At 41.9% G+C, this 26,657-nt stretch overlaps 1 protein-coding gene across 1 annotated transcript in view; it reads right to left on the reverse strand.

Annotated features, from left to right (window-relative positions):
* The window catches only part of LOC311146673 (arf-GAP with GTPase, ANK repeat and PH domain-containing protein 3-like), a gene marked incomplete at its 5' end in the record, with an annotated part of 227,058 nt that overhangs the window by 29,334 nt on the left and 171,067 nt on the right, over positions 1-26,657 (reverse strand). The window contains one exon of the mRNA XM_084183206.1: positions 25,254-25,415. Coding sequence (XP_084039332.1) covers positions 25,254-25,415 — 162 coding nt within the window. The remainder of the gene's footprint in view (positions 1-25,253; positions 25,416-26,657) is intronic.

Below are 26,657 nucleotides of genomic sequence, written 5' to 3' on the forward strand. Positions count from 1 at the left end.
TTCAATGAACCATAAACAATTAATGAACATGCACCTGTGGAACATCGTTAAGACACTAACAGCTTACAGACGGTAGGCAATTAAGGTCACAGTTATGAAAACTTAGGACACTAAAGAGGCCTTTCTACTGACACTGAAAAACACCAAAAGAAAGATGCCCAGGGTCCCTGCTCATCTGCGTGAACGTGCCTTAGGCATGCTGCAAGGAGGCATGAGGACTGCAGATGTGTTTCCCGAGTGGCGCAGTGGTCTAAGGCACTGCATCGCAGTGCTAGCTGTGCCACTAGAGATCCTGGTTCGAATCCAGGCTCTGTCGTAGCCGGCCGTGACCGGGAGACCCATGGGGTGGCGCACAATTGGCCCAGCGTCGTCCAGGATAGGGGAGGGAATGGCCGGCAGGGATGTAGCTCAGTTGGTAGAGCATGGCGTTCGCAACGCCAGGGTTGTGGGTTCGATTCCCACGGGGAGTATAAAAAAAAATAATGTATGCACTCACTAACTGTAAGTCGCTCTGGATAAGAGCGTCTGCTAAATGACTAAAATGTAAATGTAATGTGGCCAGGGCAATACATTGCAATGTCAGTACTGTGAGACGCCTAAGACAGCGCTACAGGGAGACAGGACGGACAGCTGATCGTCCTCGCAGTGGCAGACCACGTGTAACAACACCTGCACAGGATCGGTACATCTGAACATCACACCTGCGGGACAGGTACAGGATGGCAACAACAACTGCCCGAGTTACGCCAGGAACGCACAATCCCTCCATCAGTGCTCAGAATGTCCGCAATAGGCTGAGAGAGGCTGGAATGAGGGCTTGTAGGCCTGTTGTAAGGAAGGTCCTCACCAGACATCACCGGCAACAACGTCGCCTATGGGCACAAACCCACCATCACTGGACCAGACAAGACTGGCAAAAAGTGCTGTTCACTGACGAGTCACGGTTTTGTCTCACCAGGGGTGATGGTCAAATTCGCGTTTATCGTCGAAGGAATGAACGTTACACTGAGGCCTGTACTCTGGAGCGGGATCGATGTGGAGGGTCCGTCATGGTCTGGGGCAGTGTGTCACAGCATCATCGGATTGAGCTTGTTGTCATTGCAGGCAATCTCAATGCTGTGAGTTACAGGGAAGACATCCTCCTCCCTCATGTGGTACCCTTCCTGCAGGCTCATCCTGACATGACCCTCCAGCATGACAATGCCACCAGCCATACTGCACGTTCTGTGCGTGATTTCCTGCAAGACAGGAATGTCAGTGTTCTGCCATGGCCAGCGAAGAGCCCGGATCTCAATCCCATTGAGCACGTCTGGGACCTGTTGGATCGGAGGGTGAGGGCTAGGGCCATTCCCCCCAGAAATGTCCGGGAACTTGCAGGTGCCTTGGTGGAAGAGTGGGGTAACATCTCACAGCAAGAACTGGCAAATCTGGTGCAGTCCATGAGGAGGAGATGCACTGCAGTATTTAATGCAGCTGGTGGCCACACCAGATACTGACTGTTACTTACCTGTGGAATTTGTTCAGTTTATGTCTCAGTTGTTGAATCTTGTTATGTTCATACAAATATTTACACGTGTTAAGTTTCCTGAAAAACGCAGTTGACAGTGAGAGGACGTTTCTTTTTTTGCTGAGTTTATATATACAGTGGGGAAAAAAAGTATTTAGTCAGCCACCAATTGTGCAAGTTCTCCCACTTAAAAAGATGAGAGAGGCCTGTAATTTTCATCATAGGTACACGTCAACTATGACAGACAAAATGAGAAAAGAAAATCCAGAAAATCACATTGTAGGATTTTTAATGAATTTATTTGCAAATTATGGTGGAAAATAAGTATTTGGTCACCTACGAACAAGCAAGATTTCTGGCTCTCACAGACCTGTAACTTCTTCTTTAAGAGGCTCCTCTGTCCTCCACCCGTTACCTGTATTAATGGCACCTGTTTGAACTTGTTATCAGTATAAAAGACACCTGTCCACAACCTCAAACAGTCACACTCCAAACTCCACTATGGCCAAGACCAAAGAGCTGTCAAATGACACCAGAAACAAAATTGTAGACCTGCACCAGGCTGGGAAGACTGAATCTGCAATAGGTAAGCAGCTTGGTTTGAAGAAATCAACTGTGGGAGCAATTATTAGGAAATGGAAGACATACAAGACCACTAATCTCCTTCGATCTGGGGCTCCATGCAAGATCTCACCCCATGGGGTCAATATGATCACAAGAACGGTGAGCAAAAATCCCAGAACCACACGGGGGGACCTAGTGAATGACCTGCAGAGAGCTGGGACAAAAGTAACAAAGCCTACAATCAGTAACACACTACGCCGCCAGGGACTCAAATCCTGCAGTGCCAGACGTGTCCCCCTGCTTAAGCCAGTACATGTCCAGGCCCGTCTGAAGTTTGCTAGAGTGCATTTGGATGATCCAGAAGAGGATTGGGAGAATGTCATATGGTCAGATGAAACCAAAATAGAACCTTTTGGTAAAAACTCAACTCGTCGTGTTTGGAGGACAAAGAATGCTGAGTTGCATCCAAAGAACACCATACCTACTGTGAAGCATGGGGGTGGAAACATCATGCTTTGGGGCTGTTTTTCTGCAAAGGGACCAGGACGACTGATCCGTGTAACGGAAAGAATGAATGGGGTCATGTATCGTGAGATTTTGAGTGAAAACCTCCTTCCATCAGCAAGGGCATTGAAGATGAAACGTGGCTGGGTCTTTCAGCATGACAATGATCCCAAACACACCGCCCGGGCAACGAAGGAGTGGCTTCGTAAGAAGCATTTCAAGGTCCTGGAGTGGCCTAGCCAGTCTCCAGATCTCAACCCCATAGAAAATCTTTGGAGGGAGTTGAAAGTATGTGTTGCCCAGCGACAGCCCCAAAACATCACTGCTCTAGAGGAGATCTGCATGGAGGAATGGGCCAAAATACCAGCAACAGTGTGTGAAAACCTTGTGAAGACTTACAGAAAACGTTTGACCTGTGTCATTGCCAACAAAGGGTATATAACAAAGTATTGAGAAACTTTTGTTATTGACCAAATACTTATTTTCCACCAAAATTTGCAAATAAATTCATTAAAAGTCCTACAATGTGATTTTCTGGATTATTTTTTTCTCATTTTGTCTGTCACAGTTGACGTGTACCTATGATGAAAATTACAGGCCTCTCTCATCTTTTTAAGTGGGAGAACTTGCACAATTGGTGGCTGACTAAATACTTTTTTTCCCCACTGTATATGGCTCTGGCTGTTACCATCCTCCTGGCAGTTCTAAACTTTGCTAGGCATGTCACTTCACCCAACACATCGCATAGCCCAACACATGCAATGTTTTCTTAACCACAACCGGATGGATCCATAAAGAATTACTGTGGAAATAAATATCACTGAATGACAAAAATATTGGAATAAAGTAGGCTAATGCAATTGAAGGCATCAAATTGTTGCTTACTGAAACTCCCAGAGTCATCCAATTGTTATAATACATTTGAAGCAATAGCCTACCTGCTATTTCAGCACTGTTCGCGCTTCCTTGAGACAACTGTGAGAACTCGTCTTGACAAATAAATCAATGTCAGATTTTCCTTTTTACTGAATCGCTGTTTGAATATTGGTTAGGATACAATTAGGCTGTGGAAATCTTAGCTAAATTGAGGTGAGTGCTGCTCAAAATCATCTTATCTAGTTGGCTCATTTATGAGAACATTTTGCTACCATGTTATGTAGCTTAACAAGTGGGATTATTTTGCTCTTTACTCGCAGATGCTTAGCCTGTGACTTGTCTTAATCAATCAATGTGATTTTGTTTGACTGAATCTCTGTCCGTATATTTGGTTAATTCTCTGGCTGGGCAATAAGTGGAGGTGGTATAGCTCATCTGTTAGTTTGCTCATCTACTACTGATCAGAAACATTTAGCATGCAATAATGTAGCCAAGGTCAAGTGTAGGCCTATTATTTTGCTCAATTGGGTATAGGCAAGTCCCCGCGGTGAAATATGAAGACGAGACTCACATTCTTTTAAAAACAGGATTGCTATTATTTTCTTTCAGTATCATGATGAAAATACTCTCAATGTAAGACGCCTGCTCCCTAACAAAGCGGACTGAGGATATGAAAGAGATGAAATGTGGATAAAAAAAAGCATGTGCTTGCGTTCTGTTTCAAAATATCACTTTTTTTTTTATAAGACAGCGGTTCCGCACATTTCCGTGAGGCAAGTTGTATGGGGAAAAAATATTTGTATTTTATTCTGTTATATTCCGTTATAATCTTAGCCTACTACAACATATATTTGAGTTGACTGTGATCAGGATAAGTGTGTATTGTCTGTTTAATGAACAAAATAAATATTGATTTCAAAATATGCTGTTCTATTCTTTTGAAAATACATTTTATTAGTCTTATAATTAGGGGTGTAACGATTCGTTTTAACAACGATTCGATTTGTATCACGATTCGTGGTTGTCGATACGATTCAAGGACGATATTGGTTCATTTAGAACGATACGATCCGAAATGATTCAGTGACTTGAAATCGATTCAGTAACCTTTTAGCCAAAAATTCAACCAGTGTGACTGAAATAAATACCTGGATACTGGACAGTGCAGGTGAAGTTTCCTAGATTCCTGTTTCTTGTAAGGACCGCAATGGTGGCTTGATAATTTCTCGCTCGTCGGCTTCTCCTCTGTCGTCCGCCATGCTATGTTTTGTTGTCTTTGCGCCTTTGCGCTGCTGCTGGCGCGGGGCGATGACGTCACGGATAGGCAGACTGAATCGAGTAATGTTTAAAGCCTTTATCATTAAAAGTGCTAAGAAAAAACATCCATATAAAGTCTGACGTGCTTAAATCCAATGGGTTATTTCCTAGTATCGATACAATCGATTTATTACATTTTAAAACGATGTTAGATTGATATATGTTGTCCAAAAGGCCAACTCGCCGAGCACAGATCGATGTAGTTGGATCATATGAATATAAATCGATACATCGATGTAGTAGATGGATCGTTACACCCCTACTTATAATGTTTCTTAGGACCTGCCTAAACAAATTAATGATGCATTTCTTTGTGATGGTGTATATTCAATGGATTTATTAAAATAGACGTCCAACCACATCGGCCCACATTTACTCCCACTCCTAAACTTGCCGGCATGTGCATTGGGGTATAGAAGGCTTATCCCACCCATCATATCTGGCCCTGTGCCCTCTCTGTATCGTGGCATTGAACGCTTAAGCAGGATTCTTTCTTTTCACAATTGGCTACGTGATTATTGCAGCTCAATGGGTGTAACTTTTGTTGACAATTTCGATACCTTTTGGAAACAAAACACATTTCATAAGGAGGATGGGATCCACCCAAATCATTTCGGTTCCTGGATCCTTTCACAGCATTATAATTCTGCGTTGAGAAAATGACTTATCAATGACCCAAGCACAGCTCAGTTAATCCCTACCATTGTGACGATGAGTTGTCATAATGCTTCAGCAAATGTACAGTACCAGTCAAAAGTTTGGACACACGTACTCATTCAAGGATTTTTCTTTATTTTTACTATTTTCTACATTGTAGAATAATAGTGAAGACATCAAAACTATGAAATAAAACATATGGAATCATTCAGTAACCAAAAAAAGTGTTAAACATATCAAAATATATTTTTGATTTTGATTCTTCAAAGTAGCCACCCTTTGCCTTGATGACAGCTTTGCACACTCTTGGCATTCTCTCAAACAGCTTCACCAGGAAAAAAGTATAGATGGAGTTCCCACATATGCTGAGCACTTGTTGGCTGCTTTTCCTTCACTCTGTGGTCTAACTCATCCCAAACCATCTCAACTGGGTTGAGGTCGGGTGATTGTGGAGGACAGGTCATCTGATGCAGCACTCCATCACTCTCCTTCTTGGTAAAATAGCCCTTACACAGCCTGGAGGTGTGTTTTGGGTCATTGTCCTGTTGAAAAACCAATGATAGTCCCACTAAGCTCAAACCAGATGGGATGGCGTATCGCTGCAGAATGCTGTGGTAGCCATGCTGGTTAAGTGTGCCTTGAATTCTAAATAAATCACAGACAGTGTCACCAGTAAAGCACCCCCACACCATCACACCTCCTCCTCCATGCTTCACGGTGGGAACTACACATGTGGAGATCATCCGTTCACCTACTCTGCGTCTCACAAAGACACAGCGGTTGGAACCAAAAATATCAAATTTAGAAAAATCAGACCAAAGGACAGATTTCCATTGGTCTAATGTCCATTGCTCATGTTTCTTGGCCCAAGCAAGTCTCTTCTTCTTATTGGTGTCCTTTAGTGGTGGTTTATTTTCAGCAATTCGACCATGAAAGCCTGATTCACACAGTCTCCTCTGAACAGTTGATGTTGAGATGTGTCTGTTACTTGAACTATGTGAAGCATTTATTTGGGCTGCAATTTCTGAGGCTGGGCTAATGAACTTATCCTCTGCAGCAGAGGTAACTCTGGGTCTTCCTTCACTGTGGCGGTCCTCATGAGAGCCAGTTTCATCATAGCGCTTGATGGTTTTTGCGACTGCACTTGAAGAAACTTTCAAAGTTCTTGAAATTGTCTGTATTGTCTGTATGTCTTAAAGTAATGATGGAATGTCGTTTCTATTTGCTTACTTGAGCTGTTTTTGCCATAATATGGACTTGGTCTTTTACCAAATAGGGCTATCTTCTGTATACTACCCCTACCTTGTCACACCACAACTGATTGGCTCAACGGCATTAAGAAGGAAAGAAATTCCACAAATTAACGTTTAACAAGGCACAACTGTTAATTGAAATGCATTCCAGGTGACTACATCATGAAGCTGGTTGAGAGTGTGCAAAGCTGTCATCAAGGCAAAGGGTGGCTACTTTGAAGAATCTCAAATATAAAATATATTTAGATTTATTTAAAACTTTTTTGGTTTATACATTTACATTTTTTTACATTTTAGTCATTTAGCAGACGCTCTCATCCAGAGCGACTTACAGTTAGTGAGTGCATACATTTTCATACTGGCCCCCCGTGGGAAACGAACCCACAACCCTGGCGTTGCAAGCGCCATGCTCTACCAACTGAGCTACAGGGGACTAATACATGATTCCATAGGTGTTATTTCATAGTTTTGACGTCTTCACTATTATTCTACAATGTAGAAAATAGCAAAAATAAAGAAAAACCCTTGAATGAGTAGGTGTGTCCAAAGTTTTTACTAGTACTGTACATTTTACCAGGGGCATTGGGAGACACAATGTAAGTAACCTAATATATGTCCCTCTAACTGCCCTGATTGCTTCTGCTGATCCTACAGCCATTGTATGCAGTAATCATTCCATAATCATTCCATTATCATGTTCCTATGAACCAGATTTATACTGTTAGCACAAGGCGGTGTGCCGTAGTAGGAAGACCACTGTGTGCAGCTCACCCTGCACTAACATAATTAACATTAGCATATCTACTTCTGCTAAGCTTCCCAGTAAAGCAATGAAAACAAGTAAGCATCCCAGAAAAGTGCTCAAAATAGCCCACGTTAACATATGTAGCTTAATAAACAAGGTTCATGAAATCAATAATTTGCTAGTAACAGATGACATTTATATTCTAACTATCTCTGAAACTCACTTAGATAATACCTTTGTTGATACAGTGGTAGCAATACAAGGTTATAACATTTACAGAGAAGACAGAAATGCCAATGGTGGAGGTGTTGCTGTTTATATTCAGAACCACATTCCTGTAAAGCTTAGAGAGGATATCATGTTAAATACTGTTGAAGTAATATGGCTACAGGTTAATCTGCCTCACCTAAAGCCCATTCTTGTGGGAAGCTGATATAGACCACCAAGTGCTAACAGTCAGTATATGGATAACATGTGTGAAATGATTGATAGTTGATAATGTATGTGATATCTACAGAGAGTTCTATTTTCTGGGTGATTCAAATATTGAATGGCTTTCATCAAGCTGCCCAGTCAAGAAAAAGCGTCAAACTGTAACCAGTGCCTGCAACCTGGTTCAGGTTATCAGTCAACCTACCAGGGTATTTACAAACAGCACAGGAATGAAATCATCAACATGTATTGATCACATCTTTACTAATGCTGCAGAAATTAGCTTGAAAGCAGTATCTAGATCCATCGGATGTAGTGATCACAATATAGTAGTCATATCTAGGAAAACCAAAGTTCCAAAGGTTGGGCCTAATATAGTGTATAAGAGGTCATACAATAAGTTTTATAGTGATTCCTATGTTGCTGATGTACAGAATATTTGTTGGGTCATGGTGTGTAATGAGGAGTAAACAGACACTGCACTTGACATATTTATGAAATTGCTTATTCCAGTTACTAATAAGCATGCACCCATTAAGAAAATGACTGTAAAAACTGTTAAATCCCTGTGAATTGATGAGGAATTGTATAGTTGAGAGGGATGAGGGAAAATGAATGGCAAGTAAGTCTGGCTGCACAACCAATTGGCAAACGTACTGCAAATTGAGAAATCTTGTGACTAAACTGAATAAAAAGAAGAAGAAACTACACTATGAAACAAAGATAAATGACAAAGAATGACAGTAAAAAGCTTTGGAGCACCTTAAATGAAATTTTTGGAAAAAAGGCAAACTCAGCTCCATCATTCATTGAATCAGATGGCTCATTCATCACAAAATTGACTGATATTGCCAACTACCTTAATTAATTTTTCATTAGCAAGATTAGTAAACTTAGGCACGACATGCCAGCAACAAACGCTGACACTACACATCCAAGTATATCCAGTGGTGGAAAATATTCCATTTTCATACTTGAGTGAAAGTAAAGATAACTTAATAGAAAATGACTCAAGTAAAAGTGAAAGTCACCCAGTAAAATACTACTTGAGTAAAAGTCTAAAAGTATTTGGTTTTAAATATACTTAAGTATCAACAGTAAAAGTAAAAGTATAAATCATTTCAAATTCCTTATATTAAGCAAACCAGATGGCACAATTTTTATTTTATTTTTATTGACGGATAGCCAGGGGCACACTCCAACACTCAGACATAATTTACAAACGAAGCATTTGTGTTTAGTGAGTCCGCCAGATCAGAGGCAGTAGGGATGACCAGGGATGTTCTCTTGATAAGTGTGTGAATTGTACCATTTTCCTGTCAAAATGTAACAAGTACTTTTGGGTGTCAGGGAAAATGTATGGAGTAAAAAGTACATTATTTTCTTTAGGAATGTAGTGAAGCAAAAGTAAAAGTTGCAAAAAATATAAATAGTAATAAATACAAATACGGTAAAATGGGACTGTATGAATTGGGTACAGGTACACTACATGACCAAAAGTATGTGGACAACTGCTCGTCAAACATCTCATTCCAAAATCATGGGCATTAAAGTCACCCCTTTGCTGCTATAACAGCCTCCATTCTTCTGGGAAGGTGTTCCAATAGGTGTTGGAACATTGTTGCAGGGACTTGCTTCCATTCAGCCACAAGAGCATTACTGAGATCGGGCACTGATGTTGGGCGATTAGGCCTGGCTCGCAGACGGCGTTCCAATTCATCCCAAATGTGTTTGATGGGGTTGAAGTCGGGGCTCTGTGTAGGCCAGTCAAGTTCTTCCACACCGTTCTCGACAAACCATTTCTGTATGGACCTCGCTTTGTGCACAGGGGCATTGTCATGCTGAAACAGGAAAGTGCCTTCCCCAAACTGTTGCCACAAAGTTGGAAGCACAGAGTCGTCTAGAATGTAATTGTATGCTGTAACGTTAAGATTTCCCTTCTCTGGAACGTAGGGGCCTAGCCCGAACAGCCCCAGAACATTATTCCTCCTCCACCAAACTTTACAGCTGGCACTATGCATTGTGGCAGGTAACGTTCTCCTGGCATCCGCCAAACCCAGATTCGTCCGTCGGACTGCCATATGGTGAAGCGTGATTCATCACTCCAGAGAACGTGTTTACATTGCTCCAGAGTCCAACGGCGGCGAGCTTTACACCACTCCGGCCGACGCTTGGCATTGCGCATGGTGATCTTAGGTTTGTGTGCAGCTGCTCGGCCATGGAAAGCCACTTCATGAATCTCCCGACGAACAGTTATTGTGCTGACATTGCTTCCAGAGGCAATTTGGAACTCGGTAGTAAGTGTTGCAACCGAGGACAGGTGATTTTTACATGCTACGTGCTTCAGCACTCGCCGGTCCCATTCTGTGAGCTTGTGTGGCCTACCACTTCGCGGCTGAGCCGTTGTTGCTCCTAGATGTTTCCACTTCAAAATAACAGCACTTACAGTTGACCGGGGCAGCTGTAGTAGGGCAGAAATCTGACCAACTCACTTGTTGGAAAGGTGGCATCCTATGACGGTGCCACGGTGAACGTCACTGAGCTGTTCAGTAAGGCCATTCGACTGCCAATGTTTGTCTATGGAGATTGCATGGCTGTGTGCTCGATTTTATACAACTGTCAGCAACGTGTGTGGCTGATATCCACTAATTTGAAGGGTTGTCCTCATACTATTGTATATATAGTGTATCATACCGTAAAGTCAGTGGTGGAAAAAGTACCCAATTGTCATACCTGATTATATTGTAAAAGTGAAAGTCACCCAGTAAAAACGACTTGAGTAAAAGTCTAAAAGTATTTGTTTAAAAATATACTTAAGTATAAAAAGTAAATGTAATTGCAAAAATATACCTAAGTATCAAAAGTAAAAGTATAAATCATTTCAAATTGCTTATATCAAGCAAACCAGAAATCACAATTGTCTTGTAAAAAATTTAAAAATTAATGGATAGCCAGGGGCACACTCCAACATTCAGAAATAATTTACAAACTAATGAGACCGCCAGATCAGATGCAGTAGGGATGACCAGGGATGTTCTCTTGATAAGTTAGTGAATTGGACCATGTTCCTGTCCTGCTAAGCATTCAAAATGTAATTTGTACTTTTGGGTGTCAGGGAAAATGTATGGAGTAAAAAGTACATTATTTCCTTTAGGAATGTAGTGGAGTAAAAGTAAACGTTGTGAAAGATATAAATAGTAAAGTAAAAGTACAGATACCCAAAAACTACTTAAGTAATTTTTAGGGCATAGGTCTTTAGGTGGCTTTTATTTTTCCATGTTTTTTACCCACTACCCTTTTAAGATATACGAAAAAGGTTGTATAAAAATGCAGGCATGGTAAATTAGTGAGATTTTGGTCTGTGTATGAAAGGGATAATAAGTCTATATATCCGTTCCCAGAACCAAAAGTAAGTAGTTGATTTGGTTCTGGCTGCAGAGATTGTAGCAATACAAATGCTCTAGTGGAGGGTCTCCTCTTCAGGGGGAAACCTATAATCTAATTAGCTCGACACCAACTTCAATTATCTGATCTAGTTTGAGATATCGACTACAGGTAACAGAATCAATAAAGACCTCAGAGATTCTTATTTAAACATACAGTAGAGTTAAGGAGTGTTTATATATGGAAGTCTGGGTTTGGGTAATGTTACAATGACTCTCAAAGGCTTAGACTAACATGATGTGATGTTTAGTTGATGTCTTATTAATAATAATAATAATATGCCATTTAGCAGACGCTTTTATCCAAAGCGACTTACAGTCATGCGTGCATACATTTTTGTGTATGGGTGGTCCCGGGGATCGAACCCACTACCTTGGCGTTACAAGCGCCGTGCTCTACCAGCGCTTGTAAAGCTTATTGAGGTCCCTTTGGTGATAGAAGGTCCTATTATCCTATTAAGAATAATTTGTTAAGAAAACTGAACAAACTATAAAAAAATATATTATTAAATAAAGAAATTCAGACATTCAGTCATTTTTATACAAGTATTGTACTTTCAAAAGTGCCTGTCCTCCTCCACCTCAAATGTCCACTAATTGTTCATTTTTAAAAAAGCATGGCATTTAGATATGCAGCCTAGTTTTCCTCAGAGTCCAATAGCGTTACACTTCTGCAATCAGCTTCTAAAAACCTGAACAAAGCTAATTATTTAGTTGACTGGCAATAAATTGGAGGCATTAAAACACTTTCAATATTGAAATTTAAAAAAGCAATGAATGGCTGATTTCTTAAACTGTTGAGTATACTTGGGAAAACAAATCTAGGTCTTCATGTGTGGAACAGACCGGTACAGGCAAGACATGAGCACTAAAAATGCCAAACAAGCAGACAAAAACATTGACCAAACCAGATAGTAGAACAGGCAAAGCCCCTAAGACCCATTGACTTGAATGGGAATATCCGTTCAAGTAATTATATTTCTGTGGTAGTATCATAGTATCATGGAGGCAACAGTAGTATCATGATATGCTTATACAGTATGTTGATATTGCTTTTTAATGCAGGACCTGTCACAGCCTAACTGGAGAGGTAATTCCATTCTGTGTGAAGCAAAGTAATTTCGTTCCATCTAAGCATGACGATTAAGGTCAAAATGTCCTCCTCCTAGACGATAGATACCAGGCGTGAACGATACAATGAGGTATTACTGCTGCTATTTCAGAGGCAGCTGCTGCCATGATGATGACTGAGACAGCTAGCGCTAGGATCATTAGCGCTCCTGATGTTACCCAATGGGTACAGTTAGCCCACGGCTAACAGAGGAACGAATGGGGAGTTCAGTCACACATTAACACCAGCAATCAGCATTAACCCTGTGATCTGATAATATTTATCCAGCAGCTACACAATCAACAAGTCCTTTCCAATTAGATGTGGCCAGGGCAGTGGGCGGACGTGGAGCAACGTAATATAAATCCAATAGGAGGGAACAACTGTTACTGTGGAGAATCAAGAGGCAGATACAATGATTTTCCTTAATTAACATGACCACAATAAAAAAGAAATTATAGCCTAATGGCTGTGGTGACGTGGAGTGAAGCAAGGAGAGAAGGCATCTTCTTCTACAGTCTACAGTATACAGGTAACTCCCAAAATAATGGAAACACTTAAGTAAATGAGGGATACAAAGTATATTGAAAGCAGGTGTATTCACACAGGTGTGGTTCCTGAGTTAAATAAGCAATTAACATCCCATCTTGCGTAGGGTCATGTATAAAACGTTTTTTGGCCACTATTTTGGCTAGCATGGCCATGCCCCCAATGGACGACAATGCCCCCATCCACAGGGAACGAGTAGTTACTGAATGGTTTGATGTGTATGAAAAAGATTCAAACCATATGCCATGGCCGTCTCAGTCACCAGATCTCAACCAAATGGAACACTTATTTGAGACTCTGGAGCAGTGCCTGAGACAGCGTTTTCCACCAACATCAACAAAACACAAAATTATGGAATTTCTCATGGTTCCGGCATGGTTCATCAGCCATTCATCAGACAAGATGTTTCAACAACAAATACAAAATGCAGATTTGGTCAATCAAGAAATTCCCAAATTGGTATCGTTACAGATCAATGAAGAAGATCAGGCCTCTGAGCATAGATATTTAGAGATCATTGGTACAGGTTTGACGCGGAGCTGTCTCTACTTATTATGATCGTCCCTCCACTCCACAGCAGATGCTCCATGGGTGAAGTGGGGACTGGAGGACCAGATTAGCACCTCTGGGGTTTGGGATGAGCCCAGCTGAGCTGTCTATGGCAGGCAGAGAGGCAGGGCCAGGGAGGGACACAGCTATCCTGCCTCACACTACCTCTCTCTGGAGAGATCGATTCAATGACCGCCTCAGCAAGGCCTCAAGATGTGAGCGTGTATGGTGTGTGTGTGTGTGCATGTGCATGTGCGTGCAAGTGTGAAACTAGTGTGTGTGTGTGTATTTAGACAATATATAGTAGAGTCTTCGAGGTGGTGGGGGCGACATGACATCCAAGGTGGGGTTTTGTATGTATGATGGTATGTATGTGGTCTTGTGCTGTGCTATGTGTGTGTTGTACGCATCAGGCGGTCACTTAAAGAAGTGCTTTCTGTTCCTGTGAATTAACGAGCAGTTGGGAAGAACAGGCCAAGGCGGTGCCATCTGTAAATGTCACAGGCACTGCTTGCTCATTTTACACATCATTAAAGCCAATATTCCTAACCTGTATCAGAGCAATCAGGAGCAGGCCATTACTGAGACACACACGGGTCCCAGGGGAACCGCACCGCACCAAAATGCAGAGAGAGAGAGGAGAATACTGACACACACAAAGGCGCACATAAACAGACACGCACACGAGCCACAACCTAATAGCAAAACTACATTTAGCGATATGCGAAAAGAAAACTGTCAATTACACAGTGTATCTGTGGGCAATGTGTAGTGTACAGAGCCTCACAAATGAGAATCTTGTTATTCCTTTCTCTGCGACGTGCTTTGGGTGGTGTTTGGTTTGGAAAGCCAAGGAGCCATTACTGTAGCTGCTCTGGGCTCCAGGGACAGATTTGCGAAATGAAACAGAGTCGTACGGTATGGGCTGGGGAGGGAGTCAATGACAAAACAAAGTATTGAGATAAACACCCACTATTAGCACAGGGCTGTTAAACCTCAATTTCCTAACCCTCTGCTGGACTCCAGAGGACATTAACCCTTAACACACTGAGGTAGAGGAGTCTGGGTATTTATGTACTATACCGTATAACCTTAAACATTCTGAGGGGGTGGAGGGAGTGGCGGATATTATTGAATGTACTTTATATCCTAACCTCACTGAAGTGGAGAGTTAGGGTTAAGGCTATAGGATAAGGAGGGCTTGGGATTTTAAGTTTCCCGCTCTGGATGTTAAGACATTTACTTTATATAATCAATAAGAGGTGTTACTGGGTTACCGATAGTTGGCAGGGGATGGTTATTCTCTGTGAGATGATACAACCACATCAAGGTTTCTTCTGAACACGCACTCTAAGAAGAGCAGGACATTTGCAATGAACATTTCTCACACCAACTCATTTTCAACCAAGTCATACATCTATCTCAAATTCACATGTAACTGACACAACATGTTAAGAAATAAAAGTAGCTTGTTAACAAAACAAAAAACTATTTGAAAACTATTTGAAAACTATTAGAGACAAACAAAACACAAACAAACTAACAATTAAAACCTCACTGGGATGTCCCTGACAAGAGAAAAAGTCCTCATTTACAGTATAAAACTGTGAAGGATCTGAACCACCTTTCTTTCTCTCCTCATTTCCTCCCGTCTTGCTCCCTCCATCTCTGTTGCCACTTCCCACTGAACACGCTAAACCCCCCATTTCAAATAATGAACATTTGATACACTTTCCTTCCTTCTTTTAAAAGAGAAATACATTAATGAAGCTCCCCTCCCTGACAGTCTGCATTAATCAGAAGGGCCTCCCCCAGAACACAAGTCTTTATCGGCCATCGATTTTCCAGTGGGTTTTTTAGGCAGGTGGCATGCGAGCGGTGTGCGAGTGGCGCGTACAGAGAACCCTGACGCCGGGCGGCTGCTGAGAAGCACATTAAAGGGCTGTCAGTTGTCTCGCTATGCATCCTGCATCATTCTTTAAGCACGAGAAGTTTATTACACCGCACACGGTTCTGACAGTGCACTAGGATATTACGGGCCATGTCCGTTGTGCACTTCCTCTGAGGAAAGCGTATAGTGGAAACGCAGCCGACATGGCGGAGAGAATTCACATTGCTGCCTCTCCATGTTATGCCTATACAATACTGATTTAGAGACGTATACGTTGAAAGCTAGATGCCACTGGAACTGCTCTCGACTTACATAGGAACAACTTAAAGTGACTTTCAATCAATTGACTCACAATGCATAAATTACTTTCCTGACTAAAGTGGCCCAAAATGAACCCCCACTTTCTTAGATATATCTATGAGGTTCTGTGATAACATTGCCAGTCTTTCTCTTCTCTCTTCAATTGAAGGTTTGCATAAGGAAAGGAATTAGGAAGTATGCCCTACTGTCATTTGTAAGGACCACAAGTTTTTCCTGATGTGACCTACCCAGGAAAAACTTTGGAGCCAAATTGAAGTCTAATTAGGGTTCAGCGTTATTCCTGGTCATGTCATGTGGTCAGGAAAACCTCCCTGCCCTACTAATTTATAAACATAACTGCCTGGCTAAGATATCTCCTTGGCTACAGCTTATGGTACAGACACAGAGAAATCTGACTGCCGATAAGTACTTACCACAGTAGGCCGTTCCTTCTCTTGCTATAACAAAATAAATACCTGCTGTGTACTGACCTGTTACCGACGAACCTGACGTTTTTACTTGTAGAATCGCAATGCTCGTCAGTGGCCGAGAACTTGACAATCAGAGTGCACAAACTTCCACGTCGGGGAGCCGACAGAAGTGACAAGAAAGATGAAACAAATGGGCACTTTTACCATTGTAATCCAGTACATTTTCATCAGAATTGTTCTAACTAAAACAATATTGCTGCATAAAAATAAAATCGAGAGCAAGTCTTTACATCTTTTACATCTAGCTTTGTGCTTGAATTATACATTTTCTGTTAGGTTCAGTTTGATCATGTGCATACTCATTAGTTAGTTAGCTAGCTAACGTTAGCTTGCTAACTGAGACAGGCAGTCACACACACTTCATATAGACAAATGGTGTGGTAAGTGCAGCACAATGCACACAACACTAAATGCTTTACCAAGCTAGCTATCTAGCAAGATGAAGAAATCATTTTATTCACTCTCCATTATCCCATACTGCCAGTGCCAGTTCGCTGCTAGCTAACGTTAGCACAACATAGCTAGCTAGCTACTCCACTGACTACTGACAGCTAACAGGCAGATGCTTCATTCAAAAATGAATCCATTGTAATGTTTATTATAATGTTGCTAGCTTCGCAAGTTATCTAGTTGTGGCCATCTGGTCAGTATCAACAAGGGCTTACTACAAATTCTAGCTAGCTAGCAACAACATTAGTTAGCTTACATTAGCTACAGCAGGCACAAGCCAAACAACTTACTGCCACCTTGTGGCCTGGAATATTTAAACGAAGCAAATCGTAGTTAAAACTGTTCTATGTGAACAACAAAAAGTTAACTGCCGACACTCTGGGCAGATGAGCTAAGTAACTTTTCGGCAGTCAGATTTCTCTGTGTGTCTGATCCTTAAGACTTAACTGCAGCAACAGTTTCTCAAGGCTCCCTCACATTTTACATTTACATTTTAGTCATTTAGCAGAGGCTCTTATCCAGAGCGACTTACAGGAGCAATTCGGGTTAAGTGCCTTGCTCAAGGGCACATCAACAGATCTTTCACCTAGTCGGCTCGGGGATTAGAACCAGCGACCTTTCGGTTACTGGCACAACGCTCTTAACCACTAAGCTACCTGCCACCCCCCACACATCATGTTCTTCCCATGTTGACTAAACTGATTGCACACCTTAAAACGCTCATGCTCCTTTGATTTATTATGCTTCACAACAACTAAAATTCAATTTCGGACTGCATTCCAGGGCTCTGATTGCCCTGTAAATGAGATAAACTGATAGCAATTTATTCAAGGATCCAACCTCTTCTTCCCTCCCTCCCTCTCCCCTTCTTTCAAGAGACACAACCTGCATCCTACACTTGAGTGATTTTGATATTTAAGCAATATGTCTGTATTCCGGAAGCGTTCAGTAGAACAGACAAGCGGATGCTAATAGAAAATCTTAGAAGAGAAGAAGAGAGGTAAAAAAATAAAAAATAAAAATAAACGTGCTTCTTTGATGGAGAGAAAAACGTTCTGAATCCACACGTTTCCATTGACACCACATGCTGAACAGCATTTACAGTCTAATTATGATCACTTATCCAAAATTAGAGCAGAAATGTAGTCATTTTAAAACACATGGACAAATGTCAATGATTCCAAACTACTGTATATGCAACAGAAAAAAACGGTTGGGACGGACGTTGAGATGGGCTAATGTCCACTAATGATTCCCTCAATGCAATGTGACGAGGTGAATCCACCCAGCTTCCCGAGTCCCTAATGATAGCCATCACTCATTCAAGCCCCTAAGACCATTATTGGAGTGATTCTGATAGTTTTGGTCGATTATGGTCTAAGTTCTTGGTGTTTCTTTCTTGGTATTCAAGAGATAATTACATTCAGTACAGGATGATACAGGGCATTGTGGGTAAGCATACTTAGGAAAAAATGGAGGCAAAATCATGGTGATGTGAATAGGGCATATACACTGAGTGTACAAAGCATTAAGAACACCTTCCTAATATTGAGTTGCTTCAATTTGTCAGGGCATGGACTCTACAAGGTGACGAAAGCGTTCCACAGGGATGCTGACTCCAATGATTCAAGTGGTGTGAATACTGTCTGAAGGCACTGTGTGTGTGTATATATAAATTATATACACTACCGGTCAAAAGTTTTAGAACACCTACTCATTCAAGGGTATTTCTTTATTTGTTATTATATTCTACATTGTAGAATAATAGTGAAGACATCAGAACTATGAAATAACACATATGGAATCATGTAGTAACCCCCAAAAAGTGTTAAACAAATCAAAATATATTTTATATTTTATATTCTTCAAATAGCCACCCTTTGCATTGATGACAGCTTTGCACACTCTTGGCATTCTCTCAACCAGCATGGGGTAGTCACCTGGAATGCATTTCAATTAACAGGTGTGCCTTCTTAAAAGAGAATTTGTGGAATTTCTTTCATTCTTAATGCGTTTGAGCCAATCAGATGTACTGTGACAAGGTAGGAGAGGGGTTGGGGGGGGGGGGGTATACAGAAGATAGCCCTATTTAGTAAAAGACCAAGTCCATATTATGGCAAGAACAGCTCAAATAAGCAAAGAGAAATGACAGTCCATCATTACTTTAAGACATGAAGGTCAAGTCAATGCGGAAAATTTCAAGAACTTCAAGTGAAGACGCAAAAACCATCAAGCGCTATGATGAAACTGGCTCTCATGAGGACCGCCACAGGAATGGAAGACCCAGAGTTACCTCAGAAAATGCAGCCCATATAAATGCTTCACATAGTTCAAGTAACAGACACATCTCAACATCAACTGTTCAGAGGAGACTGTGTGAATCAGGCCTTCATGGTCGAATTGCTGCAAAGAAACCACTACTAAAGGACACCAATAAGAAGAAGAGACTCGCTTGGGCCAAGAAACACGAGCAATGTACAATAGACCGGTGGAAATTTGTCCTTTGGTCTGGAGTCCAAATTCAAGATTTTTGGTTCCAACCGCTGTGTCTTTGTGAGACGCGGTATGGGTGAACGGGTGATCTCCGCATGTGTATTTCCCACCGTAAAGCATGGAGGAGGAGGTGTTTTGGTGTAGGGGTGCTTTGCTGGTGACACAGTCTGTGATGTATTCAGAATTCAAGGCACACTTAACCAGCATGGCTACCACAGCATTCTGCAGCAATACACCATCCCATCTGGTTTGGGCTTAGTGGGACTATCATTTGTTTTTCAACAGGACAATGACCCAACACACCTCCAGGCTGTGTAAGGGCTATTTTACCAAGAAAGACAGTGATGGAGTGCTGCATCAGATGACCTGGCCTCCACAATCCCCCGACCTCAACCAAAATGAGATGGTTTGGGATGAATCGGAACCGCAGAGTGAAGGAAAAGCAGCCAAGAAGTGCTCAGCATATGTGGGAACTCCTTCAAGACTGTTGGAAAAGCATTCCAGGTGAAGCTGGTTGAGAGAATGCCAAGATTGTGCAAAGCTGTCATCAAGGCAAACGGTGACTATTTGAAGAATATCAAATATAACATATACTTTGTTGCTTAGTACATGATTCCTTATCAGTTATTCTACAATGTAGAAAATAGTAAAAATAAAGAAAACCCTTGAATGAGTAGGTGTGTCCAAACTTTTGACTGGTACTGTATATATACACTACCGGTCAAAAGTTTTAGAACACCTACTCATTCAAAGGTTTTTCTTTATTTTTACTATTTTCTACATTGTAGAATAATAGTGAAGACATCAAAACTACGAAATAACACATATTTAAGAGTGTGCAAAGCTGTCATCAAGGCAAAGGGTGGCTATTTGTAGAATCTTATTTGTTTAACACTTTTTTGGTTACTACATGATTCCATATGTGTTATTTCATAGTTCTGATGTCTTCACTATTATTCTACAATGTAAAGATCAGTAAAAATAAAGAAAAACCCTTGAATGAACTTTTGACTGGTAATGTGTATATACACACATATACAGTGGGGAGAACAAGTATTTGATACACTGCCGATTTTGCAGGTTTTCCTACTTACAAAGCATGTAGAGGTCTGTCATTTTTATCATAGGTACACTTCAACTGTGAGAGACGGAATCTAAAACAAAAATCCAGAAAATCACATTGTATGATTTTTAAGTAATGAATTTGCTTTTTATTGCATGACATAAGTATTTGATACATCAGAAAAGCAGAACTTAATATTTGGTACAGAAACCTTTGTTTGCAATTACAGAGATCATAAGTTTCCTGTAGGTCTTGACCAGGTTTGCACACACTGCAGCAGGGATTTTGGCCCACTCCTCCATACAGACCTTCTCCAGATCCTTCAGGTTTCGGGGCTGTCGCTGAGCAATACGGACTTTCAGCTCCCTCCAAAGATTTTCTATTGGGTTCAGGTCTGGAGACTGGCTAGGCCACTCCAGGACCTTGAGATGCTTCTTACGGAGCCACTCCTTAGTTGCCCTGGCTGTGTGTTTCGGGTCATTGTCATGCTGGAAGACCCAGCCACGACCCATCTTCAATGCTCTTACTGAGGGAAGGAGGATGTTGGCCAAGATCTCGCGATACATGGCCCCATCCATCCTCCCCTAAATATGGTGCAGTCGTCCTGTCCCCTTTGCAGAAAAGCATCCCCAAAGAATGATGTTTCCACCTCCATGCTTCACGGTTGGGATGGTGTTCTTCGGGTTGTATTCATCCTTCTTCTTCCTCCAAACACGGCGAGTGGAGTTAAGACCAAAAAGCTCTATTTTTGTCTCATCAGACCACATGACCTTCTCCCATTCCTCTTCTGGATCATCCAGATGGTCATTGGCAAACTTCAGACGGCCTGGACATGCGCTGGCTTGAGCAGGGGGAGCTTGCGTGCGCTGGAGGATTTTAATCCATGACGGCGTAGTGTGTTACTAATGGTTTTCTTTGAGACTGTGGTCCCAGCTCTCTTCAGGTCATTGACCAGGTCCTGCCGTGTAGTTCTGGGCTGATCCCTCACCTTCCTCATGATCATTGATGCCCCACGAGGTGAGATCTTGCATGGAGCCCCAGACCGAGGGTGATTGACCGTCATCTTGAACTTCTTCCATTTTCTAATAATTGCGCCAACAGTTGTTGCCTTCTCACCAAGCTGCTTGCCTATTGTCCTGTAGCCCATCCCAGCCTTGTGCAGGTCTACCATTTTATCCCTGATGTCCTTACACAGCTCTCTGGTCTTGGCCATTGTGGAGAGGTTGGAGTCTGTTTGATTGAGTGTGTGGACAGGTGTCTTTTATACAGGTAACGAGTTCAAACAGGTGCAGTTAATACAGGTAATGAGTGGAGAACAGGAGGGCTTCTTAAAGAAAAACTAACAGGTCTGTGAGAGCCGGAATTCTTACTGGTTGGTAGGTGATCAAATACTTATGTCATGCAATAAAATGCAAATTAATTACTTAAAAATCATACAATGTGATTTTCTGGATTTTTGTTTTAAATTCCGTCTCTCACAGTTGAAGTGTACCTATGATCAAAATTACAGACCTCTACATGCTTTGTAAGTAGGAAAACCTGCAAAATCGGCAGTGTATCAAATACTTGTTCTCCCCACTGTACACACTACCGTTCAAAAGTTTGGTGTCACTTAGAAATGTTCTTGTTTTCGAAAAAAAAAGCAATTTTATTGTCCATTAAAATAACATCAAATTGATCAGAAATACAGTGTAGACATTGTTAATGTTGTAAATGGCTATTGTAGCTGGAAACGGCAGATTTTTTATGGAATATCTACATAGGCGTTCAGAGGCCCATTATCAGCAACCATCAGTCCTGTGTTCCAATGGCACGTTGTGTTTGCTAATCCAAGTTTATCATTTTAAAAGGCTAATTGATCATTAGAAAACCCTTTTGCAATTATGTTAACGCAGCTGAAAACTGTTGTGCTGATTGAAGAAGCAATACAACTGGCCTTCTTGAGACTAGTTGAGTATCTGGAGCATCAGCAATTGTGGGTTCGATTACATGCTCAAAATGGCCGAAACAAATAACTTTCTTCTGAAACTCGTCAGTCTATTCTTGTTCTGAGAAATGAAGGCTATTCCATGCGAGAAATTGCCAAGAAACTGAAGATCTCGTACAATGCTGTGTACTACTCCCTTCACAGAACAGCGCAAACTGGCTCTAACCAGAATAGAAAGAGGAGTGGGAGGCCCCGGTGCACAACTGAGAAGAGGACAAATACATTAGTGTCTAAGTTTGAGAAACAGACGCCTCACAGGTCCTCAACTGGCAGCTTCATTAAATAGTACCCGCAGAACACCAGTCTCAACATCAACAGTGAAGAGGCGACTCCGTGATGCTGACCTTATAGGCAGAGTTGCAAAGAAAAAGCCATAACTCAGACTGGCCAATAAAATGAAAAGATGGGCAGTCTGAGATTTGGCTTTTTCTTTGCAACTCTGCCTAGAAGGTCAGCATCCCGGAGTCGCCTCTTCACTGTTGACGTTGAGTCTGGTGTTTTGCGGGTACTATTTTGTACGAGATCTTCAGTTTCTTGGCAATGTCTTACATGGAATAGCCTTCATTTATCAGAACAAGAATAGACTGATGAGTTTCAGAAGAAAGTTATTTGTTTCTGGCCATTTTGAGCCTGTAATCGAACCCACAATTGCTGATGCTCCAGATACTCAACTAGTCTCAAGAAGGCCAGTTTTATTGCTTCTTCAATCAGCACAACAGTTTTCAGCTGTGCTGACATAATTGCAAAAGTGTTTTCTAATGATCAATTAGCTTTTCAAAGTTATAAACTTGGATTAGCAAACACAACGTGTCATTGGAATACAGGACTGATGGTTGCTGATAATGGGCTTCTGTACGCCTATGTAGATATTCCATAAAAAATCAGTCGTTTCCAGCTATAATAGCCATTTACAACATTAACAATGTCTACAGTGTACTTCTGATCAATTTGATGTTATTTTAATGGACAAAAAAATGCTTTTCTTTCAAAAACAAGGACATTTCTAAGTGACCCCAAACTTTTGAACGGTAGTGTATATATATATATACACACACACACACTGAAAAAAAATATAAACGCAAATGCAACAATTTCAAAGATTTTACTGAGTTACAGTTCATATAAGGAAATTATTCCATTGAAATGAATTCATTAGGCCCTAATCTATGAATTTCACCACTGGGAATACAGATATGCATCTGCATGGTCACAAATACCTTAAAAAAAAGGTAGGGGCGTGGATCAGAAAACTAGTCTATCTGGTGTGACCACCATTTGCCTCATGTAGCGCAACACATCTCCTTTGTATAGAAGCTGTTGATTGTGGCCTGTGGAATGTTGTCCAACTCCTCTTCAATGGCTGTGCGAAGTTGCTGGATATTGGCGGGAACTGGAACACGTGTCGTACACGTCGATCCAGAGCATCCCAAACATGCTCAATGAGTATGCAGGCTATGGAATAACTGGTATATTTTCAGATTCCAGGAATTGTGTACAGATCCTTGCGACATGGGGCCGTGCATTATCATGCTGAAACATGAGGTGTTGGCGGCGGATGAATGGCACGACAATGGGCCTCAGGATTTCTTCACGGTATATCTGTGCATTCAAATTGCCATCGATAAAATGTAATTTTGTTTGTTGTCCGTAGCTTATGCCTGCCCATACCATAACCCCACCGCCACCATGGAGCACTCTGTTCACAACCTTGACATTAGCAAACCGCTCTCCCACACAACGCAATACACGTGGTCTGTGGTTGTGAGGCCGGTTGGACGTACTGACAAATTCTCTAAAATGATGGCTTATGGTAGAGAAATTAACATAAAATTATCTGGCAACAGCTCTGGTGGACATTCCTACAGTCAGCATGCCAATTGCACCCCCACTTAAAAACTTGAGACTTCTGTCGCATTGTGTTGTGTGACAAAACTCTCTATTTTAGAGTGGCCTTTTATTGTCCCCAGCACAAGTTGCACCTGTGTAATGATCATGCTGTTTAATCAGCTTCTTGATATGCCACACCTGTCAGGTTTTGGATTATCTTGGCAAAGGAGAAATGTTCACTAACAGGGATATAAACAAATTTGTGCACAACATTTTAAAAAATATATGCTTTTTGTGCGTATGGAACATTTCTGGGATCTTTTATTTCAGCTCATGAAACATGGGACCAGCACTTTACATGTTGTGTTTATATTTTTGTTCAGTGTACATATAATATTGAGTTGTACTCTCAGTGTATGTTATATACTGTCAAATCAATACAAAGCATTCCTCTCTACTCCTACGGAAAAAAGGGGTAAGAATGATCCAAGACAGGCCCAAATATCTGAGATACAGAAGCACAATGACCACACTAACCTATCTTTGACATTGAAACTACTGTACCAACATATCAACAACACTGCTGGTGATCCGTGTTTGAAACGACGTGGTCAGTGGTCCCATTCAAACTGGAATGGGTGTCTGTCAGTGAAACCATGATAAAAGCGTAATGATTATAAATACTAAGCGTCATTAAGGAGGCATCGGTGCCAATGCTGTTGCTATGCAGCGTATCAATCATGTTGATTGATCATCTCTGGCTCCAGTGACATCAGTTTTATGGCCTTAGAGATGGGACTGTGTTTTCACAATGCCTTCCAATTAGAGCTGTCCATTCATCATCAGACTGGAGAATCATTATTAATTGGGCAGAGGGGTGGCTGCCACTCCCCTGCTGAGCTGAGGAGAGATCCACAGCTTCTGGAGCTCAGGACGGTTGGTTCCGACTATGGCTAAAGACTGGAGAACATTGGGGGCGGCTATACATGGACATGCACTTCACTAAAGTATGCTAACCAGATGTACTAAGTTTGCACCTTTTTTTCAGGAATGTATAATTACCTAGAGCTTGCCGTTTCAGCATATGTTTCAGTTTCAGAATGTTTTAACTGGTTTTAGAATGTTTCTGTATTGTTGCAGACTGTTTCTGAGTCGTTTCAGAATGTTTTGACTAGTTTCAGATTGTTTTGATGAGTTTGCAGAATGAGTGTCTTCTAGAACTCCTGGCCTAACTCCTGGCTTACCTTCATTGCCTGCAGACGGCCCGTCTGGCTTGGTGATGCCCGTGCTCTTTTTCCGTCTGTGTTTCTTGCGGTTGGCGTGAGGCGAGGGGGGAGGCTCTAGCTTGGGACTGGTGGCACTGCCCACTCCAGAGCTGCAGGTTAGGGGCTCGCCCATCCCATTGGCTGGGGAAAGACGGAGAGAAACGCTGATCAGTAAGAGATACCATAATCAACTGTACCTTTTTACATGTTATTTACAAGATGTTTGATACTGTGTAAACACACACACAGAAACATATTACATTTGGAAGTCTAGAAGGGAAAGACGGAAGGCTATGATTCATGTGATATTGACTAGTGATGATGTACCATGTATTATAAAAAAAATACCAGTGTTAATTCATACCCTGATACCAACCAAATGATTGTAAAGTGATCACAATGAAAAAGATGTCAACACAACACTCCGATATTAGTGGTCCAAAAGTATCTGTACTGCTGTGGCTTTAGAGCGGATGAAATAAGGACAGACATGTATGGGGGCAGGTCAGCTAACAAATGGTTAGTTAGGCTAGCCCCAGGCCAAGCTCTCTATATGACTGTCAGTGAGTGACAGGGGGCTAAGAGCCAGCTTTGTTTCTGGTAAGGTATTTTATAAATGTGATATTAACCTGCGCCACCGTTGGGCAGAGATGAGAGAGAGGGATAGAGGGCTGAAGGGATGGAGGGGGGTGTCAGCTTGCCATATTTCTGGTTTCCTGACATTTGACATCACTTTCCCTCTCCTTTTCCCCCTCAGGATCCCATTATGAGTCGTGGGAGAGGAGAGATGGGGGGCGGGGGCCTCAGGGGCCAGGGAGAGGGAGGGAGGCAGCGAGGGCCGGGTCCATGAGCCCCATATTGCTCTCTTCCTACCACCCCGTGTGGAGAGCAGGCAGGATCCTCCATTGTCTCCCATCAAAAGCTCATTGTAGTGTGGCAAACGCCATTCATTTTCCCTTCACTCTTCCCTCCGCACCTTCCCAGCCCCAGGGGCGGAGGGCGGTAGGACAAGAGGGAAGGGGGCCCGGATCAGGGATTATTGCTGTTGTTGTTGCCAGTTGCACATCCTCTAATGCCGCCACTGTCGCTGGCTGTGCCTTTAGCCACTAGTGTACAACATCAGACATTAGACCTAATTTGGTCATTACCTTATTGGAGATGGGGCTGTGTTGGAGGGAGGAGTGGGATGTGGGATGGGCTCAGCAGGGGGTGGAGGATGCTTAAGTGGAGGAGACTGGAGATCTTTAAAAAGGCCTCAGGCAGCCTGGTTGGAGCGTGGGTTCAAAAATATAGGAACTAACACACTACTAGGCATACATATGTTTGGGATTCTTTTAGTTATCATTGATGTACATCAAAAAACGATGCATCATGTGTCTCCAC

This window comes from Coregonus lavaretus, assembly GCF_964263955.1.
Source record: "Coregonus lavaretus genome assembly, chromosome: 19".
NCBI lineage: Eukaryota > Metazoa > Chordata > Actinopteri > Salmoniformes > Salmonidae > Coregonus > Coregonus lavaretus.